Genomic DNA, 25,522 nt, shown 5'->3' on the forward strand with positions numbered 1-25,522 from the left:
ACCCCTTACAAGTTCTGAACTGCATGTAGTGTGTTTTTTCAAAATTTAGTGACAAAGGAACCAGTGAATAATGTCCACAAATATTTTATTAGCTGATCTTTCTAAGACTACACTTGATTTGCTATTTATTGCAATGTTTGTATCATCGGCAAACAAAACGAACTTGGCATCTGGTAATGTTACTGATGAAACGTCATTGATATACACAAGATAAAGTAAGGGCCCTAAAATGGAACCTTGTCGGACCCCACATGTAATTAGTTCCAAGTTGGATGATGCCTGATAGCTTGATACATGTCTCTTTCCTAATAATACCCTTTGTTTCCTGCCAGAGATATAAGATTTGAACCATTTTGCAGCATTTCCTGTTACACTATAATATTCTAATTTGCTTAAAAGGATATTGTGATTTACTCAGTCAAATGCCTTTGACAGATCACAAAATATACCAGTTGCCTGAAATTTTTTATCTAATGAATCAAGCACATTTTCACTGTAAGTGTGGATAGCCTTCTCAATATCAGAACCCTTTAGAAATCCGAACTGTGACTTCGACAGTATGTTATTTGAGATAAAATGGTTATGAAGTCGATTGTACATAACTTTTTCTAAAATTTTGGAGAATGCTGGAAAAAGTGAAATTGGACTGAAATTTGATGCCATTTCTTTATTTCCCTTCTTAAACAGTGGCTTAACTTCAGCATATTTCTACCATTCAGGAAAAATTCCACTGATAAACGACTGGTTACACAGATAGCTTAATATGTTACTTAGAATCACATTCTCTAATTAGCTTTGTTGATATTCATCATACCCACTAGATGTTTTTGATTTAAAGATTTTGTGATGGACATTATTTCTGCTGGGTTTGTGAGGGTCAAATTCATATTATGGAAGATACTTGAAATGTCTGGTCTGAGGTACTCCATAGCAGCATCTACAGAACCTGACAACTCTATGTTTTCAGTAACAGTTATAAAATGTTTGTTAAAATGTTCTGTAACACTATACACATCTGTCAGCAATGTATCATTTACTCTTAATGCAATTTGTCCCTCTTCATGTCTGGTTCTAACGGTCTCCTCCTTCACAATATCCCATATTGTCTTTATTTTGTTATCTGATAGGACAATCTTTCCTTGTAATATATTTGCTTTGATGTCCATATTACAGTCTTTAACATGTTGCAGTATTTCTTGTAATGTGCTATAGCATCAACATCAGAATTGTTTCAGATTGACAGATACAGTTTTCTTTTTGTTTTACAAGATAACCCTATTCCTTGAGTAATCCACGGCTTCTTTGTAGACTTTTCTCTAACCTTGGTAGGTTTTTGGGGAAAACAGTGTTCGAATAAGATAAGCACTTTATTAGCAAAAGTATTATATTTTTCATTCATGCCATGAGCAATGTAAACATCAGTCCAGTGAATGTCTCTGAGGAGTGTCCTAAAATATTCAATTTTTGGATTATTGATTACCCTTTTGAGCTCAGATTTAACAGATTTTATATCCTGTTCAGTATTAACATTTAACAGAGGGAACTGCATGTCATGATCTGAGAGGCCATTGGCTATTGGTTTTGTAATATAATTTTGTTCATTGTACTATTCTGTAAAGATATTATCAGTGGCTGTTTGTGAGCAATTGGCTGCCCTTGTGGGGAACTTTACAGTGGGAATTAAGTTGAGTGATAGTGTTACTAACTCAAATAAGTTCTTATTTGGAGAGTCTTTAAGGAAATCTACATTGAAATAATCAACAACCACTATGTCTTTGTTTTTGGTTGTTAAATGGGCCAGTACAGCTTCAATGTGGTTTATGAACAGTTTAAAGTTACCTGCAGGTGCTTGATGTACACTTAATATTATGAAGGATTTTTTGTGAAATTCTGCTTCTGTTGCACATGCTTCCATATGCTGTTCTAGGCAAAATTTATGAATGTCTATGTTCTTAAATTTACGACAGTTCCTGATGAATGTGGCAACTCCTCCTTTCTCCATTTCTGATCTACAAAAGGGAGATGCTAACCTAAATCCTGTAACACTTAAAAGTTCTATTCCAGTGGTCACATGATGTTCAGAGAGGCAGATTATGTCAGCTGGGTTTGAGGACTCCAGTTCATCTATGCAGATAATTAATTCATTAATTTTATTTCTCAGTCGTCAAATATTTTGATGCAATAAAGACAGCTGACATTTCACATTAACTGAGTTCAGATTGGGTAGAGTTAAAATATCTGCTGACTGTTGAAAATTCTTCACCAATGGCTGTTTATGGTGATGTAATAAGCTAGAATAATGGGTTTTGGTTTCTTTCTCAAACTGAAGGTTTGTCTCAGTCATAGGCTCTCTTAAAATTTGGTTTCTCTCTGTCCTCGCTACCCTAAAAAAGGGTCTTTTATGAACCCTATAACCACTGGTATTATATCACTCATGACAGTGCCTCCCCCCTTTAACTTTCCTGCTATTTTCCCAGCCTTCTTAAGCTGCCATCGCCGGTGTAAGTCGGCTCATAGCAAGCACACTGATTGGGGAAGAGTCCCATCTGCAAAGTTGGTGGCAGTTCAATTCACCATGGAGAAGGGAGGCACTGCTACCATACCTGGGAACAGATCGTAAATTTGCTGGTTCGCTGAGAAAGAATTTAGTAATGGTCAATAATAATGTAGTGCTTGTTCAGAAGTGTTTCTTATGCTTACTCGCAATATGAAGTTCAGAACTTATATTTTTCTGCTATTTTCACTTTACTCTTTTCATCGAGAGCAACATACTGAACACCTCGATTAAGTGTACACTGTAAATATTTACAACTGTAATGTTAGTCATACACTTGAACAGTTCTGGCTCTGTTGTGAACGTGTAGATGTAGCCATAGATACTCTCAGTAGAATTTCTTTAAGTAGCAATTTTATCAGGAATTTCTGTAAAAAGATGTACTACAGCTGTCATTGTTATGTAAGTGTGAGCTCGTTATGTCCCAGGAAGCCGAGAGTTGTCCTATGGCGTTGCCATTCAGTTAACTGCGCACAGAGCGTGGGTTATACGGAACGAGTGGGAGTAGGGTATTGAGTATTTTACCGAGCGAAGAGTTAGCCATGACCGAGGATGCGGTGTGGGGCAGCTGTGTAAAGGAAACTGCTGGCCGTCGGGTCTGCCTGTTGGCATCCGTGGGGATCTTTCTTTTGGTATTCTTTTACGACTGCCGGTGAGGACATAAGAAACGACCAACTGGCTCTTTAAAGTGCGTGGTTTAGGCCTCACAATATTTTATGGGGAACAGGTATGTATAAGGGTCACAGTCCTTGGTGAAGGTGACAATAATACGAAATTTGATAGTTTTAATATTTTTGCAACTGATAGAGATTGACAGAAGGCAATTTGTGGCAGATATCATGTGGTTCACTAGAGGAGGCCAGAAAGCAAGGTCGACCGATAGGTGGCGCCACCAGTAGAGACCATGAACGGAAGCCGAACCAAAGCACTCAAATTACAGAACTAGATCAGATAGGGAAAATCAAAGAGTTCTTGACGAGACAATTCGTCATCGAGAACTTAATACGTGTCGAGATAAAATTCAGTGTCCTAGTCGGTACAGTGACTGAATCTTGGCTTAACTAAATGTATACAAAGAATTAACGATGTCCGATAGCGAAAGTCAGGGCACCCGTCCCAACAAGTCTCATACTGAAAAAACCGAAACAATTTCACCGCCTGAGCCAGTTGATAGGTCAACATTATCAGGCACTTCTCTGATTGTGATTCAGTGATCATTCATGATCATTTGCTTCATTTCTTCCACAATTTTCTCGGGTCACTGTGTGGTGATGCACCCGGAACGTTTAATACCTTCAAAGTCTTTACGGACTTCTTCGAAACAACTACACCATTCACAAACTTTTTATTCACAACCGACTCACAAAAAGTAATATTTGGCATTTCTAAAACTTTGCTGCACTTTATTTCGTTGTTATATCAAAATTATTTGATATAAATTCTCTGATTCAGTTTCATACAAAGTAAGTTATCACAAATACTACAGAAAAACCTGTTATCTTTTTGACAGCTCACAACAGACTAAAATCCGATACAGATAATACCGTACAGAATTTTTTCATAAATGTTTAACAACACAGAAATGAAAATTCTGACTAATACTCCAAGCGAAATTAAAAGAGTACCGTTAATCTTTGAAAACATCTCGTACACAGCGTCCTTCTGACAATGACACTTTCGAAAACTGACTCGATAATCAGTGTGTAAACCCACCGCGATTTGGTTATGTTGAGTGCCTGAGGAATCACAGGGAGTACGAAATGAAGTGTAAGGAAACATACTCGTAGTTGACGGTCATGGTTCTTCGATTGTTCAAAAACGGAGTCCTCACGCAGAGTCCCGTTGGAACCAGTGAAATGGTTCAAATGGCTCTAATCACTATGGGACTTAACATCTGAGGTCATAAGTCCCTTAGTCTTAGAACTACCTAGACCTAACTAACCTAAGGACATCACACACATCCTTGCCCGAAGCAGGATTTGAACCTGCTACCGTAGCAGCAGCGTGGTTCCGGGCTGAAGGGCCTAGAACCGCTTGGCCACAGCGGCTGACCGGAACAAGTGAAACCAGTGTTCTGAAGAATGAATATCCTCGGATCTGTACGTCTGTCCCCTAAAATTTGGTGTAGCAAACAGAATACAATTTCAAAAAGTAATATGGGTTGCTAACGAAATTGACCTACCTCAGCGTGGAAAGCTGGTTCGATGGCCTTACGGTGCCTCTTCCAGGTGTCACCCGTGCTGGTAATGAGGCCGTCGCTCATAAGAGTCCGGAGGATGTGCATGAAGACAGGGTCCCGCTCCCTCGTCTTGGTCGACGCCAGGACTTTCCGCACGTCTTCTGGTCGCGATATCACAATGAACAGCTTGGGACCCACGTAGTACCTGTAACGTAGATCAGTGCTACTTCTTGACATGTTGATTAATTACTTAGAGTACTGCAACTATGCTCGAGCAAACTATGGAGCAAAGTTCAGATTTCCGCTAACTGGGCTTAGGACAACTGAAGCAGTAGGGAGCATCGGTCATTAAAATTTTAGAATTCTGAAGCAACTTGTTGCCACACTGTTATACACTAGATAAGTAACGATATTGTAGGCAGGCAACGTACAACGAAAAGAACACATCCCTTCTCTAATGAAGACGACGTACTGTACCTTGCGATTGACTGCTGCCCTTCGAAATTCATTTTTAAGATTCCGGGAATCAATCTGTGAAGACGGAACCCTAGTAGGATCCCTTTGTTGTCCATCCTTCTGCCTGTCTCTCCGACTGAATATTAAGAACTTTTTTTCTGGAAGGGTAGACTTACCATGTTCAAATTTTGTATCATATTATGATCATTTGTCCCTTGGAGGGGAAAGAATTTTAAGCTTCCGAGTCACTTCAGTCAAAAGATACAGCCTTTTATGTTACATATTTCGATACTTCAAAACTCACTAATCAAAACGTGTAAGGTGCTCCTCGTTGACATAGAACCCGAAATTTGTTAAGAATCGAGGTTTCACAGTGTAAGTAAAGGAAAAATCCGAAAATTGTTATTTCCTAACTATACACAATAAAAAATAAAAAAAAACAGTTTTGCATCACCCCAGTTCCCAGAACTCCTGAAGATAGACGTTGACTGTGGATATTGTGTCACAGACACAGTGCCTTTGACTGTTCACAGATATCACTAAACCCGACCAAGCATGTAAACAACCATGCATGAGCAGCCCTATGAGACGGAGGGTGGCCGAAAGCCGATCAGTTCCACTCATTCCACCAGAACGGAGGTACGAGGCTCGGGTTGTCTGTAATTCTGCCATGCCTAGACGGTCAATACGGCGGTCCGCATTGTTACTTTGTGCCAGGAAGAGTTCACAACAAGGAAAGTGTCTAGGCGTCTCGGAGTGAACCAAAGCGATGTTGTTCGGACATGGAGGAGGTACAGAGAGACAGAAACTATAGATAATACACCTCGCTGAGGCCGCCCAAGTGCTACTACTGCAGTGGATGACCGCTACCTGCGGATTCTAGCTCGGAGGAACTCTGACAGCAACGCCAGCATGTTTAATAACGCTTTTCGTGCAGCCACAGGACGTCGTCTTACGACTCAAACTCAAACTTTGCGCAATAGGCAGCATGATGCGCAACTTCGCTCTCGACGTCCATGGTGAGGTCCATCTTTGCAAGCATGACACTCTCCAGCGCGGCACAGATGGCTCAACAACATGCCGAATGCACCGCTCAGGATTGGCAACACGTTCTCTTCGCTGATGAATGTCGCATATGCCTTCAACCAGACAATCCTCAGAGACGTATTTGGAGGCAACCCGATCAGGCTGAACGCCTTAGTCACACTGTCCTGCGAGTGCAGGAAGTTGGAGGTCCCCCACTGTTTTGGAGTGACATTGTGTGGGTCGACGTACGCCGGTGGGGATCATGGAAGGCGTCGTAACGGCTGTACGATACACGAATTCCATCCTCCGACCGATAGTGAACTATATTGGCAGCATATTGGCGAGGCATAACGATATCGCTCGACTAGAGTGACCAGCATGTTCTGCAGACATGAACCCTATCGAACATGCCGGGGTAGATTAGAAAGGGCTGCTTATGGACGACGTTACCCACCAACTACTCTGAGGGATCTACGCCTAATCGCAGTTGAGGAGTGGGACAATCTGGACCAACAGTGCCTTGATGAACTTGTGGACAGTATGCCACGACGAATACAGGCCTGCATCAATGCAAGAGGACGTGCTATTGGGTATTAGAGGTACCGGTGTGTTTAGCAATCAGGACCACCACCTCTGAGATTTTCATGAGCAGTAAAAAGGGCGGAACGATATTTATGTTGATCTCTGTTCCAATTTGCTGCCGGCGTGGCCAAGCGGTTCTAGGCGCTACAGTCTGGAACCACGCGACCGCTATGGTCCCAGGTTCGAATCCTGCCTCGGGCATGGGTGTGTTTGATGTCCTTAGGTTAGTTACGTTTAAGTAGTTCTAAGTTCTAGGGGACTGATGACCTCAGAAGTTAAGTCCCATAGTGCTCAGAGCCATTTGAACCATTTTTTTAAGTATGAAGAAAGGCAGTTTGCCGGATCGTGCTCATGCATTTCCATCCTTCATACGTCTGCAAACTGAAGAGTAAACATGTGATACCAACGCCATCTACCTCAAAGTTTCACAATAAGAAACTGCAAGCTGTTTCAGAAAGGAGTAACGGCCGTTTGCTGTATGAATTATAGGCGATGCAGGATACAGGTGTGCCCTTGGGGGTGTTTATTTGCCACAGTGTGCATGAACTGAGAGAAGAATTAATAATAGTGACAATAGTGCAGGAACGCATATGGACAGAATCTGCATATAGCCCAGGACTTTTATGCAATGAATAGGAAAAATAGTGGAGATCTGAAGCCTTTTGCAACACTTTCAGTTTGATCTCCTAGTTAACATATTAAAAATACCTGAAGCTACTGGCTGTGGAATCAGGGTTATGACGTCATCGTTATGGCCACCATAAGAATTTCTAGAATAATTCTTAAACGCCTATAAACTTCCACATAATTGACACAAAAGAATCGTTTTTGCACTGAACAACAGAGGTATAGTTGAAAAATGTTTATGTAGTAATATCTTACATATATCTAACATTTCCTCTGGGTTATACTAACCAAAATTGAGAAAAAGTCATTTTGCCAACCTTTTTTTGAAATGTCTCTCTGAATCACCAGCTATTTATGAAACAGTGTTTTTTCATTAGCTATGTGACACATTCTTAGAGCTGCAAAACAATATGAGTATGTTTCCCCTTTCATTAATAATAAGAAAGTTATCTGAATTTATTTACCATAATGTGCGATTATTCACTAGTCGGGCTGCACATTTAAATCTTAAGGAGACATTTTTTAAAACCTTGCTCATGACTTGCAAGTACATGTGGTATTCTTAAAGGATAGTGAAACATCTATTTTTCTAAACATGGCTCACATCTTAACGTTTATTTTTAGATGAATAAATCAACTATATGTAGATAATATAAAGCGCTGAATTGTATTAAAAAATTACGTGAATGATAGACATGAATTATATATTTATTTGTCTTACCAGTTTATCTGGCTAGTTTACTCCATGCATCATGCAAAAGAAAAAAAAAAAAGAAAGAAGAGAAAAAAGAACAAAGAGCACGTTCAATGCCAATACAGTGTGTCACAAACGATTATGCATTTTACACTAGAAACAGCTGAATATAGTCACAAGTTTGTTGTTAAATTTATGAATCACATCTTAAACATCAGAATCACCATTATCACTAACAGATAACAGAGACTCCTGCACAGAAGGTTCATCATCATCCTAATCACCACCAGAATCAGGAACACTGGAGCTGCTACACTCACTACCATTGCAATATGCACACCAAATAGAAAACTGTAAACTAACACTAAAACAACGACAGTAGTGGGGCTAGGCGATTTCTGGGACAGCTTGCATTGTTGCCAAATGTATTCAAAATGGCGGGTCCAAGATGGTGGCCATAGATGTGGCAACATTGCACAGACATTATGGAGGGAAATTCAAATTTTGACAAGAAAATAGCTCAATCGGGCTACCTCTGGTAACCTACCTGCCCCACCCCTCTCCCCATCCTATAATGCCACCATCCTACCACAGTATGTCCCAAGAAATGGTGCGAAATCGTCAGTCTCAGTCCAGCTGTTGGAGAGCAAGGTTCGGTTTGTATATAGCACATATTATTATTTTTGGAGGGAAACTGACTGCTAGACTGTCCTCCACTCTCCGCTGTTCCCTGCCCCTATTTTCCATTGTTCCCACCTCATTTTCTGCACCCCTGCCCCTTCACCCACTTCTTCCAGTCATGTGTGCAATCATGTGTGTGTATATCTTCACCTCGATTTTAAAGACTGACTCCTCTAGTCTACACTAGAAACATGAAAGGATGCTCTACACTGTCTTACAAATGCTCCACCTCCCCCCCCCCCCCCACACACACACACACACTCTGCCATAACCTGCAACCACTTTCTGACAACCCCATACCCACTTTTTCTGATTGTGTGTGTGTATTTTCACCTCGAAGATTGAAGACAAACTGTCCAAGTTCACAAAACAACCACTGGACAGAGTTAAAAACCATTCTCAGCCTCCTACACACACTGTCAACCCTTACTCCCACTTGCTGTCACACCACCATCAATTCTTGTTGATCGCCTGTGTGACTTACGTAGCAATAGCACTCAAAACTGTTGTACAACTGCCCTATAACACTATTGATTTATCTAAATTTATAAAAATTTGTTGCATTTAAAATTTGTCATACTACAACAGTGACATTTAAGTATCATAAGTATGATATATGTAATGTTTGAGTGGTTTGCTAATGTATATTTGTAACTTATGTAAGGAAATATGTGAAATGTATAATTTACTAAATAATATTATGCCATTATACAAACAGTATAATTATATTTGTAGAATTTTTTTTTGTCATCAGTCTTCTGACTGGCTTGACACAGCACACTACGAATTCCTCTTCTGTGCTAACCTCTTCATCTCAGAGTAGCATTTGTAACTTATGTCGTCAGTTATTTGCTGGATGTATTGCAATATTGGTCTTCCTCTACAGTTTCTGCCCTCTACAGCTCCCTCTAGTACCATGCAAGTCATTCCCTCATGTCTTAACAGATGTCCTATCATCCTGTCCCTTCTCCATATCAGTGTTCCCCACATATTCCTTTCTTCTCTGATTCTGTGTCGAACCTCCTCATTCCTTACCTTACAAGTCCACCTAATTTTCAACATTCGTCTATAGCACCACATCGCAAATGCTTCGATTCTCTTCTGTTCCAGTATTCCCACAGTCCACGTTTCACTACCATACAATGCTGTACTCCAGACGTATATTCTCAGAAATTTCTTCCTCAAATGAAGCCGAATATTTGATATTAATAGACTTCTCTTGGCCAGGAATGCCCTTTTCGCCATTGCTAGTCTGCTTTTGATGTCCTTCTTTCTCTGTTTGTCATTGGTTATTTTACTGCCTAGGTAGCAGAATTCCTTAACTTCATCTGCTTCGTGACCATCAATCCTGATCTTAAGTTTCTCGCTGTTATCGTTTCTACTACTTCTCATTACATTCGTCTTTCTTCGATTTATTCTCAATCTATACTCTGTACTCATTAGACTGTTCATTCTGCTCAGCAGATCATGTAATTCGCCTTCACTATCATTCAGGATAGCAATGTCATCTGCGAATCCTGTCATTGACACCTTTTCCCCTTGACTTCTGATTCACTCCTGAACCATTCTTTTATTTCCATCATTGGTTCCTCGATGTACAGATTGAACAGTAGGGGCGAAAGACAACATCCTTGTCTTACACTCTTTTTAATACGAGCACATCGTTCTTGGTGTGGTTCATGGTGTGGGTTCCTGTAGTCATGTCCTAGTTCATGAACCATGGGCAACGTATGAGTGGCCAAGTAAGTGGTCCCGACAGTCGGGGTACCAGTTACTTTGGAATAAGGCTGGGCATCTCGGACATATTCTGAGTCATAGTCACCTTTGTGCTCATACGGCAAAGACTACCAAATCCACCGGTTAGTCTCTCAACCATTAGGGGTAAAACCCAATGCGACTCGGGGCAAGTAAGGCTAGCAACCTGCTTCCCTGGTACTATAAATATCATGCTGGCAACATTCAGAGCAAAATGCCTCAGACCTTTGGAGGTGATGGAGTCCCACCTCTAACTGACAAACCAGGGACTCCTAAGATACGACTTAGCAAACAAATGGTAATGAGATGGGGAGCTATTAATATCAATGGGGGCTACTCTGGGAAGAAGGTAGAGCTGGCAGAGGCTGCAAGTAAGATGGGGCTGGACGTTTTAGCTGTTAGTGACATTCGGGTAAGAGGTGAGAAAGAAGAAGAAGTGGGAGAATACAAGGTCTACCTCCCAGGAGTCAAAGCAGGAATAGCACAATGGGGTGTAGGGCTTTACATCAGGAAAGAAATGGAACCCAGCGTAGTTGCAATATGTAAACGAACGACTGATGTGGATAGATTTGACAGTGTCTAGCAAGAAAATTAGAATTGTGTCAGTATATTCGCATTGTGAAGGGACAGATAAAGATAAGATGGATAGTTTTTATGATGCACTCAGTGATGTAGTTGTTTGAGTAAAGGACAAGGACAGTGTTCTGCTCATTGGCGATTTTAACGCCAGGATTGGAAATCGAACAGAAGGGTATGAGAAGGTCATGGGTAAATTTGGAGAGGATATGGAGGCCAACAGGAATGAGAAACAACTCTTGGATTTCTGTGCCAGTATGGGCTTAGTAATCACAAACTCCTTTTTTTAAACATAAGAACATTCACCGGTATACTTGGGATGGCAGGGGAACCAGATCTGTCATTGACTATATAATAACAGATCAGGAATTCAGGAAGGCTGTGAGGGACACACGTGTATTCAGGGGATTCTTTGATGACACTGATCATTATTTAATCTGCAGTGAAATTGGGATTGTGAGGCCGAAAGTGCAGGAGGTCAGGTCCATATGTAGGAGGGTAAGAGTGGAGAAACTTCAGGATAAGGAAATCAGGCACAAGTGCATAACAGCGATCTCAGAAAGGTACCAGTTAGTTGAATGTAGTCAATTACAGTCATTGGAAAAGGAATGGACAAGGTACAGGGACACAGTACTAGAAGTGGCTAAAGAATGTCTTGGAACAGTAGCGTGTAAAAGTAGGATGAAACAAAGAGCTTGGTGGAATGACACAGTTAAGGCAGCCTGTAAAAGGAAAAATAAGGCGTATCAAAAATGGCTGAACTCAGGTAGACAGAGAGAATTATGTTGAAGAAAGAAACAAAGCCAAACAGATAATTGCAGCATCCAAGAAGAAATCTTGGGAAGACTTTGGAAACAGGTTGGAGACTATGCGTCAAGCTGCTGGAAAACCATTCTGGAGTGTAATTAGCAGTCTTCGAAAGGGAGGTAAGAAGGAAATGACAAGTATTTTGGACAGGTCAGGAAAACTGCTGGTGAATCCTGTGGATGCCTTGGGCAGATGGAGGGAATATTTTGAAGAGTTGCTCAATGTAGGTGAAAATACGATCAGTAATGTTTCAGATTTCGAGGTAGAACGGGATAGGAATGATGATGGAAAGAGCATCACATTTGAGGAAGTGGAGAAAATGGTCAATAGATTGCAGTGCAATAAAGCAGCTGGGGTGGATGAAATTAAGTCGGAACTCATCAAATACAGTGGAATGTCAGGTCTTAAATGGCTACACAGGATAACTGAAATGGCCTGGGAGTCGGGATAGGTTCCATCAGACTGGACAAAAGCAGTAATCACACCAATCTTTAAACATGGAAACAGAAAAGATTGTAACAACTACAGAGGTATGTCTTTAATCAGCGTTGTGGGTAAAATCTTCTCAGGTATTGTTGAAAGGAAAGTGCGAGTATTAGTTGAGGACCAATTGGATGAAAATCAGTGTGGGTTTAGGCCTCTTAGAGGTTGTCAGGACCAGATCTTTAGCTTATGGCAAATAATGGAGAAGTGTTATGAGTGGAACAGGGAATTGTATCTATGCTTTATAGATCTAGAAAAGGCATATGACCGGGTTCCTAGGAGGAAGTTACTGTCTGTTCTACGAGATTATGGAATAGGAGGCAAAGTTTTGCAAGCAATTAAAGGTCTTTATATGGATACTCAGGCAGCAATTAGAGTTGACGCTAAATTGAGTTCATGGTTCAGAGTAGTTTCAGGGGTAAGACAAGGCTGCAACCTGTCTCCACTGTTGTTCATATTATTTATGGATCATATGTTGAAAACAATAGACTGGCTGGGTGAGATTAAGATATGTGAACACAAAATAAGCAGTCTTGCATATGTGGATGACTTAGTTGTGATGGCAGGTTCGATTGAAAGTTTGCAGAGTAATATTTCAGAGCTAGATCAGAAATGTAAGGACTATGGTATGAAGATTAGCATCTCCAAAACGAAAGTAGTGTCAGTGGGAAAGAAATATAAACGGATTGAGTGCCAAATAGGAGGAACAAAGTTAGAACATGTGGACGGTTTCAAGTACTTAGGATGCATATTCTCACAGGATGGCAACATAGTGAAAGAACTGGAAGCGAGGTGTAGCAAAGCTAATGCAGTGACGCTCAGCTACGATCTACTCTCTTCTGCAAGAAGGAAGTCGGTACCATGACTAAGTTATCTGTGCACTGTTCAATCTTTCGACCAACTTTGCTGTATGGGAGTGAAAGCTGGGTGGATTCAGGTTACCTTATCAACAAGGTTGAGGTTACGGATATAAAAGTAGCTAGGATGATCGCAGGTGCTAGTAGATGGGAACAATGGCAGGAGGGTGTCCACAATGAGGAAATCAAAGAAAAACTGGGAATGAACTCTATAGATGTAGTAATCAGGGCGAACAGGCTTAGATGGTGGGGTCATGTTACAGGCGTGGGAGAAGCAAGGTTACCCAAGAGACTCGTGGGTTCAGCAGTAGAGGGTAGGAGGAGTCGGGGCAGACCAAGGAGAAGGTACCTGGATTCGATTAAGAATGATTTTGAAGTAATAGGTTTAACATCAGAAGAGGCACCAATGTTAGCACTGAATAGGGGATCATGGAGGAATTTTATAAAGGGGCTATGCTCCAGACTGAACGCTGAAATGCATAATCAGTCTTAAATGATGTTGATGATGATGATGATGATGATGATCGTTCTTGATCGTCCACTCTTATTATTCCCTCTTGGCTGTTGCACATATTGAATGTGACCTGTCTTTCCGTATAGCTTACTATTAATTTTTTAAGAATTTCGAACACCTTGCACCATTTTACATTGTCGAGCGCTTTTTCCAGGTCGACAAATCCTATGAACGTGTGTTGATTTTTGTTTAGCCTTGCTTCCATGACTAACCGCAACGTCAAAATTACCTCTCTCGTGCCTTTACTTTCCCTAAAGCCAAACTGATCGTCATCTAGCACATCCTCAATTTTCTTTTCCATTCTCCTGTATATTATTCTTGTAAGCAACTTGGATGCATGAGCTGTTAAGCTGACTGTGCGGTAATTCTCGCACTTGTCAGCTCTTGCAGTCTTCGGAATTGGGTGGATGATGCTCTTCCGAAAGTCAGATGGTATGTCACCAGACTCATATATTCTACACACGAACATGAATAATCGATTTGTTGCCACTTCCCCCAATGATTTTAGAAATTGTGATACCTTAAGTCGTCCAAAGCTCGTTTAAATTCTGATTCTAATACGGGATACTCTATCTCTTCTAAATCGACTCCTGTTTCTTCTTCTATCACATCAGACAAATCGTCTCCCTCATAGAGGCTTTCAATGTATTCTTTTCACCTAACCGCTCTCTTCCATGCATTTAATAGTGAAATTCCCGTTGCACTCTTAATGTTACCTCCCTTGCATTTAATGTCACCGAAGGCTGGTTTGACTTTCCTGAATGCTGAGTCTGTCCTTCCGACAAACATTTGTTTTTTGATGTCTTCACATTTTTCTTGCAGCCATTTCATGTTAGCTTCCCTGCACTTCCTGTTCATTTCATTCCTCAGCGACTTGTATTTCTGTATTCCCGAGTTTTCCAGAATACTTTTTTTGTACCTCCTCCTTTCATCAATCAAGTATTTTTTTCTGTTACCCATGGTTTCTTCGCAGTTACCATCTTTGTACCTATGTTTTCCTTCCCAACGTCTGTGATGACCATTTTTAGAGATGTCCATTCCTTTTCAACTTTACTGCCTACTGAGATACTCCTTATTGTTGTATCTATAGCTGTAGAGAACGTCAACTGCATCTCGTCATACCTCAGTACTTTCATATCCGACTACTTTGCATATTGATTCTTTCTGACTAATGTCTTAAACTTCAGCCTACACTTCATCACTACTACATTGTGATCTAAGTCTGTATCTGCTCCTGAGTATGCCTTAGAATCCAGTATCTGATTTCGGAATCTCTGTCTGTCCATGATGTAATCTAACTAAATCTTCCCGTATCACCCGGCCTTTTCCAAGTATACATCCTGCTCTTGTGATTCTTGAGCAGGGTATTCGCTATTACTAGCTGAAACTTGTTACAGAACATAATTAGTCTTTCTCCTCTCTCATTCCTTGTCCCAAGCCCATATTCTCCTGTAACCATTCCTTCTACTCCTTCCCCTACAACTGCACTCCAGTCCCCCAGGACTACTAGATTTTCATCCCCCTTGTGTTACCCTTTGAATATCTCATACACTTTCCCTATCTCTTTATCTTCAGCTTTTGGCGTCTGCAGGAATACCTGAACTATCGTTGTCAGAGTTGGTTTGCTGTAGATTCCGATAAGAACAACCCTGTCACTGAATTGTTCACAGCAACACACTCTCTGCCCTACCTTCCTATTCATAACGAATCCTACTCCTGTTCTATCATTTTCTGGTGCTGTTGATATTACCCTATAGTCATTTGACCAGAAATCGTTGTCTTCTTTCCACTCCATAGCATTGGCCTCTACTATTTCTAGATTGATCCTTTGCATTTCCCTTTTCAGATTTGCTAGTTTCCCCTGCCACGTTCAAGCTTCTGACTTTCCACGCCCCGACTCGTAGAACGTTATCCTTCCGTTGATTATTCAGTCTTTTTCTCATGGTAACCTCCCCCTTGGCAGTCCCACCCCAGAGATCCGAATGGGGGACTAATCCAGAATCTTTTGCCAATGGAGAGATCATCACGACACTTCTTCTTTTAAAGGCCACATGTCCTGTGGATACACGTTACGCGTCTTTAATGCAGTGGTTTCCATTGCCGTCTGCATCCTCATTCCGGTGATCATTGCTAATTCTTAGGTCTTTAGGGGCAGTTTCCCACCCCTAGGACAAGAGAGGGCCCTGAACCTCTATCCGCTCCTCCGCCCTCTTTGACAAGACCGTTGGCAGAATGAGGGTGATTTCTTATGCAGGACGTATTCGTCCGCCAATGATGATTGTTAGTTAAAATTTAAGCAGCGGTGGGATTCGAACACGGGATCAAAGACGTTCTGATTATGAATCAGAGACGGTACCCACAAACCACACGTCAGTATTGTAAAAGTGTGAACCATTAAATAAAAATTTATGATTTTGAAGAACTATTGAGTTAAAACATAACATTTGGGTTACCCTGTTACTTATTCCTAACCATTCAACTACTTTCCTAGTGTTTGATTACTCCAAGTAGTTAGAAAAACATTTGGAGCGTTTTATTCAGTATATACGAGTACTAATTCTCATCTTTGAATAAATATCTGAAAATTATTGATGTGAACTAAATTTTAAAGTGATAATGAGTAAATAAGTTTTGAGAGAAGTACAGATAAATTTCTTTCAGCGGTAGATGAAATTCTGTAAAGTGCGAAGAATTAAGAAAAGAAAATTTCTTATATGCTCAGTAACACCGAAGTGGAGTTGCATTCATATACTGAATGACAATGTAGAGTGGCCATACCCTTCCTACCTTCTGCTTTTGATAGATCAGTTGTTAAGAGAAAGACATAAACAATGAATCTCAACAAATTTAAATATGTGCATTGTTGTTGTGGTCTTCAGTCCAAAGACTGGTTTGATGCAGCTCTCCATGCTACTCTATCCTGTGCGAGCTGCTTCATCTCATCCCTCTGAATCTGCTTAGTGTGTTCATCTCTTGGTCTCCCTCTACAATTTTTACCCTCCACGCTGCCCTCCAATACTAAATTGGTGATCCCTTGATGCCTCAGAACATGTCCTACCAACCGATCCCTTCTTCTAGTCAAGTTGTACCACAAATTTCTCTTCTCCCCAACACTATTCAATACCTCCTCATTAGTTATGTGATCTAACCATCTAATCATCAGCATTCATTGGTAGCACCACATTTCGAAAGCTTCTATTCTCTTCTTGTCCGAACTATTTATCGTCCATGTTTCACATCAATACACGGCTACACTCCATACAAATACTTTCAGAAACGACTTCCTGACACTTAAATCTATACTCGATGTTAACAAATTTCTCTTCTTCAGAAACGCTTTCCTTGCCATTGCCAGTCTACATTTTATATCCTCTCTACTTCGACCATCATCAGTTATTTTGCTCCCCAAATAGCAAAACTCCTTTACTACTTTAAGTGTCTCATTTCCTAATCTAATTCCCCCAGCATCACCTGATTTAATTCGACTACAATCCATTATCCTCGTTTTCCTTTTGTTGACGTTCATCTTATATCCTCTTTTCAACACACTAGCCATTCCATTCAGCTGCTCTTCCAGGTCCTTTGCTGCCTCTGACAGAATTACAATGTCATCGGTGGACCTCATAGTTTTTATTTCTTCTCCATGGATTTTAATTCCTACTCCAAAATGTTTCTTTTGTTTCCTTTACTGCTTGCTCAGTATACAGATTGAATTACACTGGGGATAGGCTACAACCCTGTCTCACTCCCTTCCCAACCGCTGCTTCCCTTTCATGTCCATCAACTGTTATAACTGCCATCTGGTTTCTATACAAATTGTCAATAGCCTTTCGTTCCCTTTATTTTACCCCTGCCATCTGCAGAATTTGAAAGAGAGTATTCCAGTCAACATCGTCAAAAGCTTTCTCTAAGTCTACAAATGTTAGAAACGTAGGTTTGCCTTTCCTTAATCTAGCTTATAAGATAAGTCGTAGGTTCAGTATTGCCTCACGTGTTCCAACATTTCTACGTAATCCAAACTGATCTTCTCCGAGGTCGGCTTCTACCAGTTTTTCCATTCGTCTGTAAAGAATTCGTGTTAGTATTTTTCAGCCGTGGCTTATTAAACTGATAGTTCGGTAATTTTCACATCTGTCAACGCCTGCTTTCTTTGGGATTGGAATTATTATATTCTTCTTGAAGGCTGAGGGTATTTTGCCTGTCTCATGCATCTTGCTCACCAGATGGTAGAGTTTTGTCAGGACTGGCTCTCCCAAGGCTGTCAGTAATTCTAATGGAATGTTGTCTACTCCTGGGGCCTTGCTTCGACTTAGGTCTTTCAGTGCCCTGTGAAACATTTCACGTAGTATCATATTTCCCATTTCATCTTCATCTACATTCTCTTCCATTTCCGTACTGTTCTCCTAAAGTACATCACCCTTGCATAGACCCTCTATATACTCCTTCCACCTCTCTGCTTTCCCTTCTTTGCTTAGGACTGAGTTTCCATCTGAGCTCTTGATATTCATACAAGTGGTTCTCTTTTCTCCAAAGGTCTCTCTAATGTTCTTGTAGGCAGTATCTATACTACCCCTAGTGGTATATGCCTCTATATGCTTACATTTGTCCTCTAACCATCGCTGCTTAGCCATTTGGCACTTCCTGTCGATCTCTTTTTTGAGGTGTTTGTATTCCTTTTTGTCCGCTTCATTTACTGCATTTTTATGTTTTCTTTTTTCATCAATTAAATTCAATATTTCTTCTGTTGCCGAAGGATTTCTACTACTCCTCGTCTCTTTACTTCCTTGATCGTCTGCTGCCTTCACTATTTCATCTCTTAAAGCTATCCATTCTTCTTCTACTATTTTTCTTGCCCCCATTCTTGTCAATCGTTCCCTAATGCTATCTCTGAAACTCTCTACTACCTCTGATTCTGTCAGTTTATCCAGGTCCCATCTCCTTAAATTGGGACCTTTTTGTAGTTTCTTCAGTTTTAATCAGCATTTCATCACAAATAGATTGTGATCAGAGTCCACATCTGCACTTGGAAATGTCTTACAATTTAAAACCTGGTTCCTAAATCTCTGTCTTACCAGTACATAATGTATCTGAAACCTTCCAGTATTTCCAGGCCTCTTCCATGTATACAACATTCTTTCATAATTCTTGAACCAAGTGGTAGCTATGATTGAGTTATGCTCTGTGCAAAATTCTACCAAGCGGCTTCCTCTTTCATTCCTTACCCCCATTCGATATTCGCCTACTACGTTTCCTTCTCTTCCTTTTCCTACTACCGAATTCCTGTCACCCATGACTATTAAATATTCGTCTCCCTTCGCTGTCTGAATAATTTCTTTTATCTCATCGTACATTTCATCAATCTCTTCATCATCTTAAAGAGTTAGTTGGCATATAAACTTGTACTACTATGGTAGGCGTGGGCTTCGTATCTATCTTGGCTACAATAATGCGTTCACTATGCCGTTTGTAGTAGCTTACTTGCATTCCTATTTTTTTTATATACATTATTAAGCCTACTCCTGCATTACCCCTATCAGATTTTGTATTTATAACCCTGTATTCAGCTGACCAGAAGTCTTGTTCCTTCTGCCACCGAACTTCACTAATTCCCACTATATCTAACTTTAACCTATCCATTTCCCTTTTTAAATTTTCTAACCTACCTGCACGATTAAGGGATCTGACATTCCACGCTCTGATCCGTAGAACGCCACTTTTCTTTCTCCTGATAACGGCATCCTCCTGAGTAGTCCCAACCCGGAGATCTGAATGAGGGACTATTTTACCTCCGGAATATTTTACCCAAGAGGACGCTATCATCATTTAACCATGCAGTAAAACTGCATGCTCTCGGGAAAAATTACAGTTGTAGTTTCCACTTGCTTTCAGTCGTTCGCAGTACCAGAACAGCAAGGCCATTTTGGTTAGTGTTACAGCACCAGATCAGTCAATCATCCAGACTGTTGCCCCTGCAACTACTGAAAAGGCTGCTGCCCCTCTTCAGGAACCACACGGTTGTCTGGCCTCTCAACCGATACCCCTCCATTGTGGTTGCACCTACGGTACGGCTGTCTGTATCGCTGAGGCATGCAAGCCTCCCCACCAACGGCAAGGTCCATGGTTCGGGGGATATGTGCATCATGCTATTAGATTCTAATATGTGCATTACGCTATTGGAATAATTAAGTATTTAATTTGTTTGTTTTACAAAACGCAAACATAGAAGTGCCCTCTAGCCACATTTTTTAGCATATAGTAATGATTCCATTTTAATGCATTTCTTTCTGATAGCTAGAAAACTCTTAGGAAAAGAAACTAATAGTCTGATTTCCAAATCCATTACTCATACAACACAGCACAATCCTGTAAAAAGGGTAAAATTACGCTGCGTGCACATTCCCCATATAATAGTGATATACTGGCTGGTCCATTGATCGTGTCCGGGCCAAATATCTCACGAAATAAGCGTCAAACGAGAAAACTACAATGAACGATACTTGTCTAGCTTGAAGGGGGAAACCAGATGGCGCTCTGCTTGGCCCGCTACATGGCACTGCCATAGGTCAAACGGATATCAACACCGTTTTTTGTTTTGTTTTTTTTGTTTTTTGTTTTAAATAGGAGCCAGCTGGGGTGGCCGAGCTACGGTCGCAAGTTCGAATCCTGCCTCGTGCATGGATGTGTGTGATGTCCTTAGGTTAGTTAGGTTTAAGTAGTTCTAAGTTCTAGGGGAATGGTGACCTCAGAAGTTAAGATCCATAGTGCTCAGAGCCATTTGAACAATGTTTTTTTTTTTGTTTTTAAATAGGAACCCCCATTTTTAATTAAATATTCGTGTAGTACGTAAAGAAATATCAATGTTTTAGTTGGACCACTTTTTTCGCTTTGTGATAGATGGCGCTGTAATAGTCACAAACATATAAGTACGTGGTATTACGTAACATTGCGCCAGGGCGGACGGTATTTGCTTCGTGATACATAACCCGTGTTAAGATGGACCGTTAACCAATTGCGGAAAAAGTCGATATCGTGTTGATGTATGGCTATTGTGATTAAAATGCCCAACGGCCGTGTGCTATGTAAGCTGCTCGGTATCCTGGACGATATCATCCAAGTGTCCGGACCGTTCGCCCGATAGTTACGTTATTTAAGGAAACAGGAAGTGTTCAACCACACGTGAAACGTCAACTACGACCTGCAAGAAATGATGATGTCCAAGTAGGTGTTAGCTGCTGTCGCGGCTAATCCGCACATAAGTAGCAGACAAACTGCGCAAGAATCGGGAATCTCAAAAACGTCGGTGACGAGAATGCTACATCAACATCGATTGCACCCGTACCATATTTCTAGGCACCAGGAATTGCATGGCGACGACTTTGAAGGTCGTGTACAGTTCTGCCACTGGGCACAAGAGAAATTAGAGGAGGATGACAGATTTTTTGCACGCGTTCTATTTAGCGACGAAGCGTCATTCACCAACAGTGGTAACGTAAACCGGCATAATATGCACTATTGGGCAAGGGAAAATACACGATGGCTGCGACAAGTGGAACATCAGCGATCTTACCAGGTTAATGTATGGTGTGGCATTATTGGAGGAAGGATAATTGGCCCCTATTTTATCGATGGCAATCTAAATGGTGCAATGTATGCTGATTTTCTACGTAATGTTCTACCGATGTTACTACAAGATGTTTCAGTGCATGACAGAATGGCGATGTACTTCCAACACGATGGATGTCCGGCACATAGTTCGCATGCGGTTGAAGCAGTATTGAAAGCATATTTCATGAGGTGGATTGGTCGTCGAAGCACCATACCGTGGCCCCCACGTTCACCGGATCTGACGTCCCCGGATTTCTTTCTGTGGGGAAAGTTGAAGGATATTTGCTATCGTGACCCACCGACAACGCCTGACAACATGCGTCAGCGCATTGTGAATGCATGTGCGAACATTACGGAAGGCGAACTACTCGCTGTTGAGAGGAATGTCGTTACACGTATTGCCAAATGCATTGAAGTTGACGGACATCATTTTGAGCATATATTGCATTAATGTGGTATTTACAGATAATCACGCTGTAACAGCATGCGTTCTCAGAAATGATTAGTTCACAAAGGTACATGTATCACATTGGGACAACCGAAATATAATGTTCAAACGTACCTACGATCTGTATTTTAATTAAAAAAACCTACCTGTTACCAAATGTTCGTCTAAAATTGTGAGCCATATGTTTGTGACTATTACAGCGCCATCTGTCACAAAGCGAAAAAAGTGGTCCAACTAAAACATTCATATTTCTTTACGTACTACACGAATATGTAATAAAAATGGCGGTTCCTGTTTAAAAAAACGCAGTTGATATCCGTTTGCCTATGGCAGCGCCATCTAGCGGGCCAACTATAGCGCCATCTGGTTTCCCCCTAAAAGCTAGACAAGTTCCGTTCTTTGTAGTTTTTTCGTTTGACGATTATTTCGTGAGATATTTGTCCCGATCACGATCAATGGACCAGCCTGTATATACACTCCTGGAAATTGAAATAAGAACACCGTGAATTCATTGTCCCAGGAAGGGGAAACTTTATTGACACATTCCTGGGGTCAGATACATCACATGATCACACTGACAGAACCACAGGCACATAGACACAGGCAACAGACCATGCACAATGTCGGCACTAGTACAGTGTATATCCACCTTTCGCAGCAATGCAGGCTGCTATTCTCCCATGGAGACGATCGTAGAGATGCTGGATGTAGTCCTGTGGAACGGCTTGCCATGCCATTTCCACCTGGCGCCTCAGTTGGACCAGCGTTCGTGCAGACCGCGTGAGACGACGCTTCATCCAGTCCCAAACATGCTCAATGGGGGACAGATCCGGAGATCTTGCTGGCCAGGGTAGTTGACTTACACCTTCTAGAGCACGTTGGGTGGCACGGGATACATGCGGACGTGCATTGTCCTGTTGGAACAGCAAGTTCCCTTGCCGGTCTAGGAATGGTAGAACGATGGGTTCGATGACGGTTTGGATGTACCGTGCACTATTCAGTGTCCCCTCGACGATCACCAGTGGTGTACGGCCAGTGTAGGAGATCGCTCCCCACACCATGATGCCGGGTGTTGGCCCTGTGTGCCTCGGTCGTATGCAGTCCTGATTGTGGCGCTCACCTGCACGGCGCCAAACACGCATACGACCATCATTGGCACCAAGGCAGAAGCGACTCTCATCGCTGAAGACGACACGTCTCCATTCGTCCCTCCATTCACGCCTATCGCGACACCACTGGAGGCGGGCTGCACGATGTTGGGGCGTGAGTGGAAGACGGCCTAACGGTGTGTGGGACCGTAGCCCAGCTTCATGGAGACGGTTGCGAATGGTCCTCGCCGATACCCCAGGAGCAACAGTGTCCCTAATTTGCTGGGAAGTGGCGGTGCGGTCCCCTACGGCACTGCGTAGGATCCTACGGTCTTCGCGTGCATCCGTGCGTCGCTGCGGTCCGGTCCCAGGTCGACGGGCACGTGCACCTTCCGCCGACCACTGGCGACAACATCGATGTACTGTGGAGACCTCACGCCCCACGTGTTGAGCAATTCGGCGGTACGTCCACCCGGCCTCCCGCATGCCCACTATACGCCCTCGCTCAAAGTCCGTCAACTGCACATACGGTTCACGTCCACGCTGTCGCGGCATGCTACCAGTGTTAAAGACTGCGATGGAGCTCCGTATGCCACGGCAAACTGGCTGACACTGACGGCGGCGGTGCACAAATGCTGCGCAGCTAGCGCCATTCGACGGCCAACACCGCGGTTCCTGGTGTGTCCGCTGTGCCGTGCGTGTGATCATTGCTTGTACAGCCCTCTCGCAGTGTCCGGAGCAAGTATGGTGGGTCTGACACACCGGTGTCAATGTGTTCTTTTTTCCATTTCCAGGAGTGTATATGTTTTCCGTTGTAGTTGTTGTTGTGGTCTTCAGTCCTGAGACTGGTTTGATGCAGCTCTCCATGCTACTCTATCCTGTGCAAGCTTCTTCATCACCCAGTATCTACTGCAACCAACATCCTTCTGGATCTGCTTGGTGTATTCATCTCTTGGTCTCCCTCCACGATTTTTACCTTCCACGCTGCGCTCCAATACTAAATTGGTGATCCCTTGATGCCTCAGAACATGTCCTACAAACCGATCCCTTCTTCTAGTCAAGTTGTGCCACAAACTTCTCTTCTCCCCAATCCTATTCAATACCTCCTCATTAGTTATGTGATTTACCCATCTAATCTTCAGCATTCTTCTGTAGCACCACATTTCGAAAGCTTCTATTCTTTTCTTGTCTAAACTATTTATCGTCCATGTTTCACTTCCATACATGGCTACACTCCATACAAATACTTATAGAAACGACTTCCTGACACTTAAATCTATACTCGATGTTATCAAATTTCTCTTCTTCAGAAACGCTTTCCTTGCCACTGCCAGTGTATATTTTATATCCTCTCTACTTCGACCATCATCAGTTATTTTGCTCCCCAAATAGCAAAACTCCTTTACTACTTTAAGTGTCGCATATCCTAGGCAAACGTAGGTTTGCCTTTCCTTAATCTAGCTTCTAAGATAAGTCGTAGGGTCAGTATTGCCTCACGTGTTCCAATATTCCCTCAGCATCACCCAACTTAATTCGACTACATTCCATTATCCTCGTTTTGCTTTTGTTGATGTTCATATTATATCCTCCCTTCAAGACACTATCCATAACGTTCAACTGCTCTTCCAAGTCCTTTGCTGTCTCTGACAGAATTACAATGTCATCGGCGAACCTCATAGTTTTTATTTCTTCTCCACGGATTTTAATTCCTACTCCGAATTTTTCTTTTGTTTCCTTCCCTGCTTGCTCAGTATACAGATTGAATAACATCAGGGAGTGGCTACAACCCTGTCTCACTCCCTTCTCAACCACTGCTTCCCTTTCATGTCCCCCGACTCTTGTAACTATCATCTGGTTTCTGTACAAATAGTAAATAGCCTTTCGTTCCGTGTATTTTACCCCTGCCACCTTCAGAATTTGAAAGAGTATTCCAGTCAACATTGTCAAAAGCTTTCTCTAAGTCTACAAATGCTAGAAACGTAGGTTTGCCTTTCCTTAATCTAGCTTCTAAGATAAGTCGTAGGGTCAGTATTGCCTCACGTGTTCCAATATTTTTACGGAATCCAAACTGATGTTCCCCGAGATCGGCTTCTACTAGTTTTTCCATTCGTCTGTAAAGAATTCGCGTTAGCATTTTGCAGCCGTGACTTATTAAACTGATAGTTCGGTAGTTTTCACATCTGTCAACACCTGCTTTCTTTGGGATTGGAATTATTACATTCTTCTTGAAGTCTGAAGGTATTTTACCTGTCTCATACATCTTGCTCACCAGATGGTAGAGTTTTGTCAGGACTGGCTCTCCCAAGGCTGTCAGTAGTTCTAAGGGAATGTTGTCTACTCCCGGGGCCTTGTTTCGACTCAGGTCTTTCATAGCTCTGTCAAACTCTTCACGCAGAATCATATGTCCCATTTCATCTTCATCTACATCCTCTTCCATTTCCATGAAATTGTCCTCAAGTACATCGCCCTTGTATTGACCCTCTGTATACTCCTTCCACCTTTCTGCTTTCCCTTCTTTGCTTAGAGCTGGGTTTTCATCTGAAATCTTGATATTGAAACAGGTGGTTCTCTTTTCTCCAAAGGTCTCTTT

General features: G+C 41.8%; 1 protein-coding gene across 1 annotated transcript in view; it reads right to left on the bottom strand.

Annotated features, from left to right (window-relative positions):
* Positions 1-25,522, bottom strand: part of LOC126474229 (cytochrome P450 4C1-like) — a 103,959-nt gene that overhangs the window by 68,969 nt on the left and 9,468 nt on the right. Inside the window, exon 2 of the mRNA XM_050101694.1 lies at positions 4,737-4,938. Coding sequence (XP_049957651.1) covers positions 4,737-4,938 — 202 coding nt within the window. The remainder of the gene's footprint in view (positions 1-4,736; positions 4,939-25,522) is intronic.

The sequence above is a fragment of the Schistocerca serialis genome, chromosome 4 (assembly GCF_023864345.2).
Source record: "Schistocerca serialis cubense isolate TAMUIC-IGC-003099 chromosome 4, iqSchSeri2.2, whole genome shotgun sequence".
Taxonomy (NCBI): Eukaryota; Metazoa; Arthropoda; class Insecta; order Orthoptera; family Acrididae; genus Schistocerca; species Schistocerca serialis.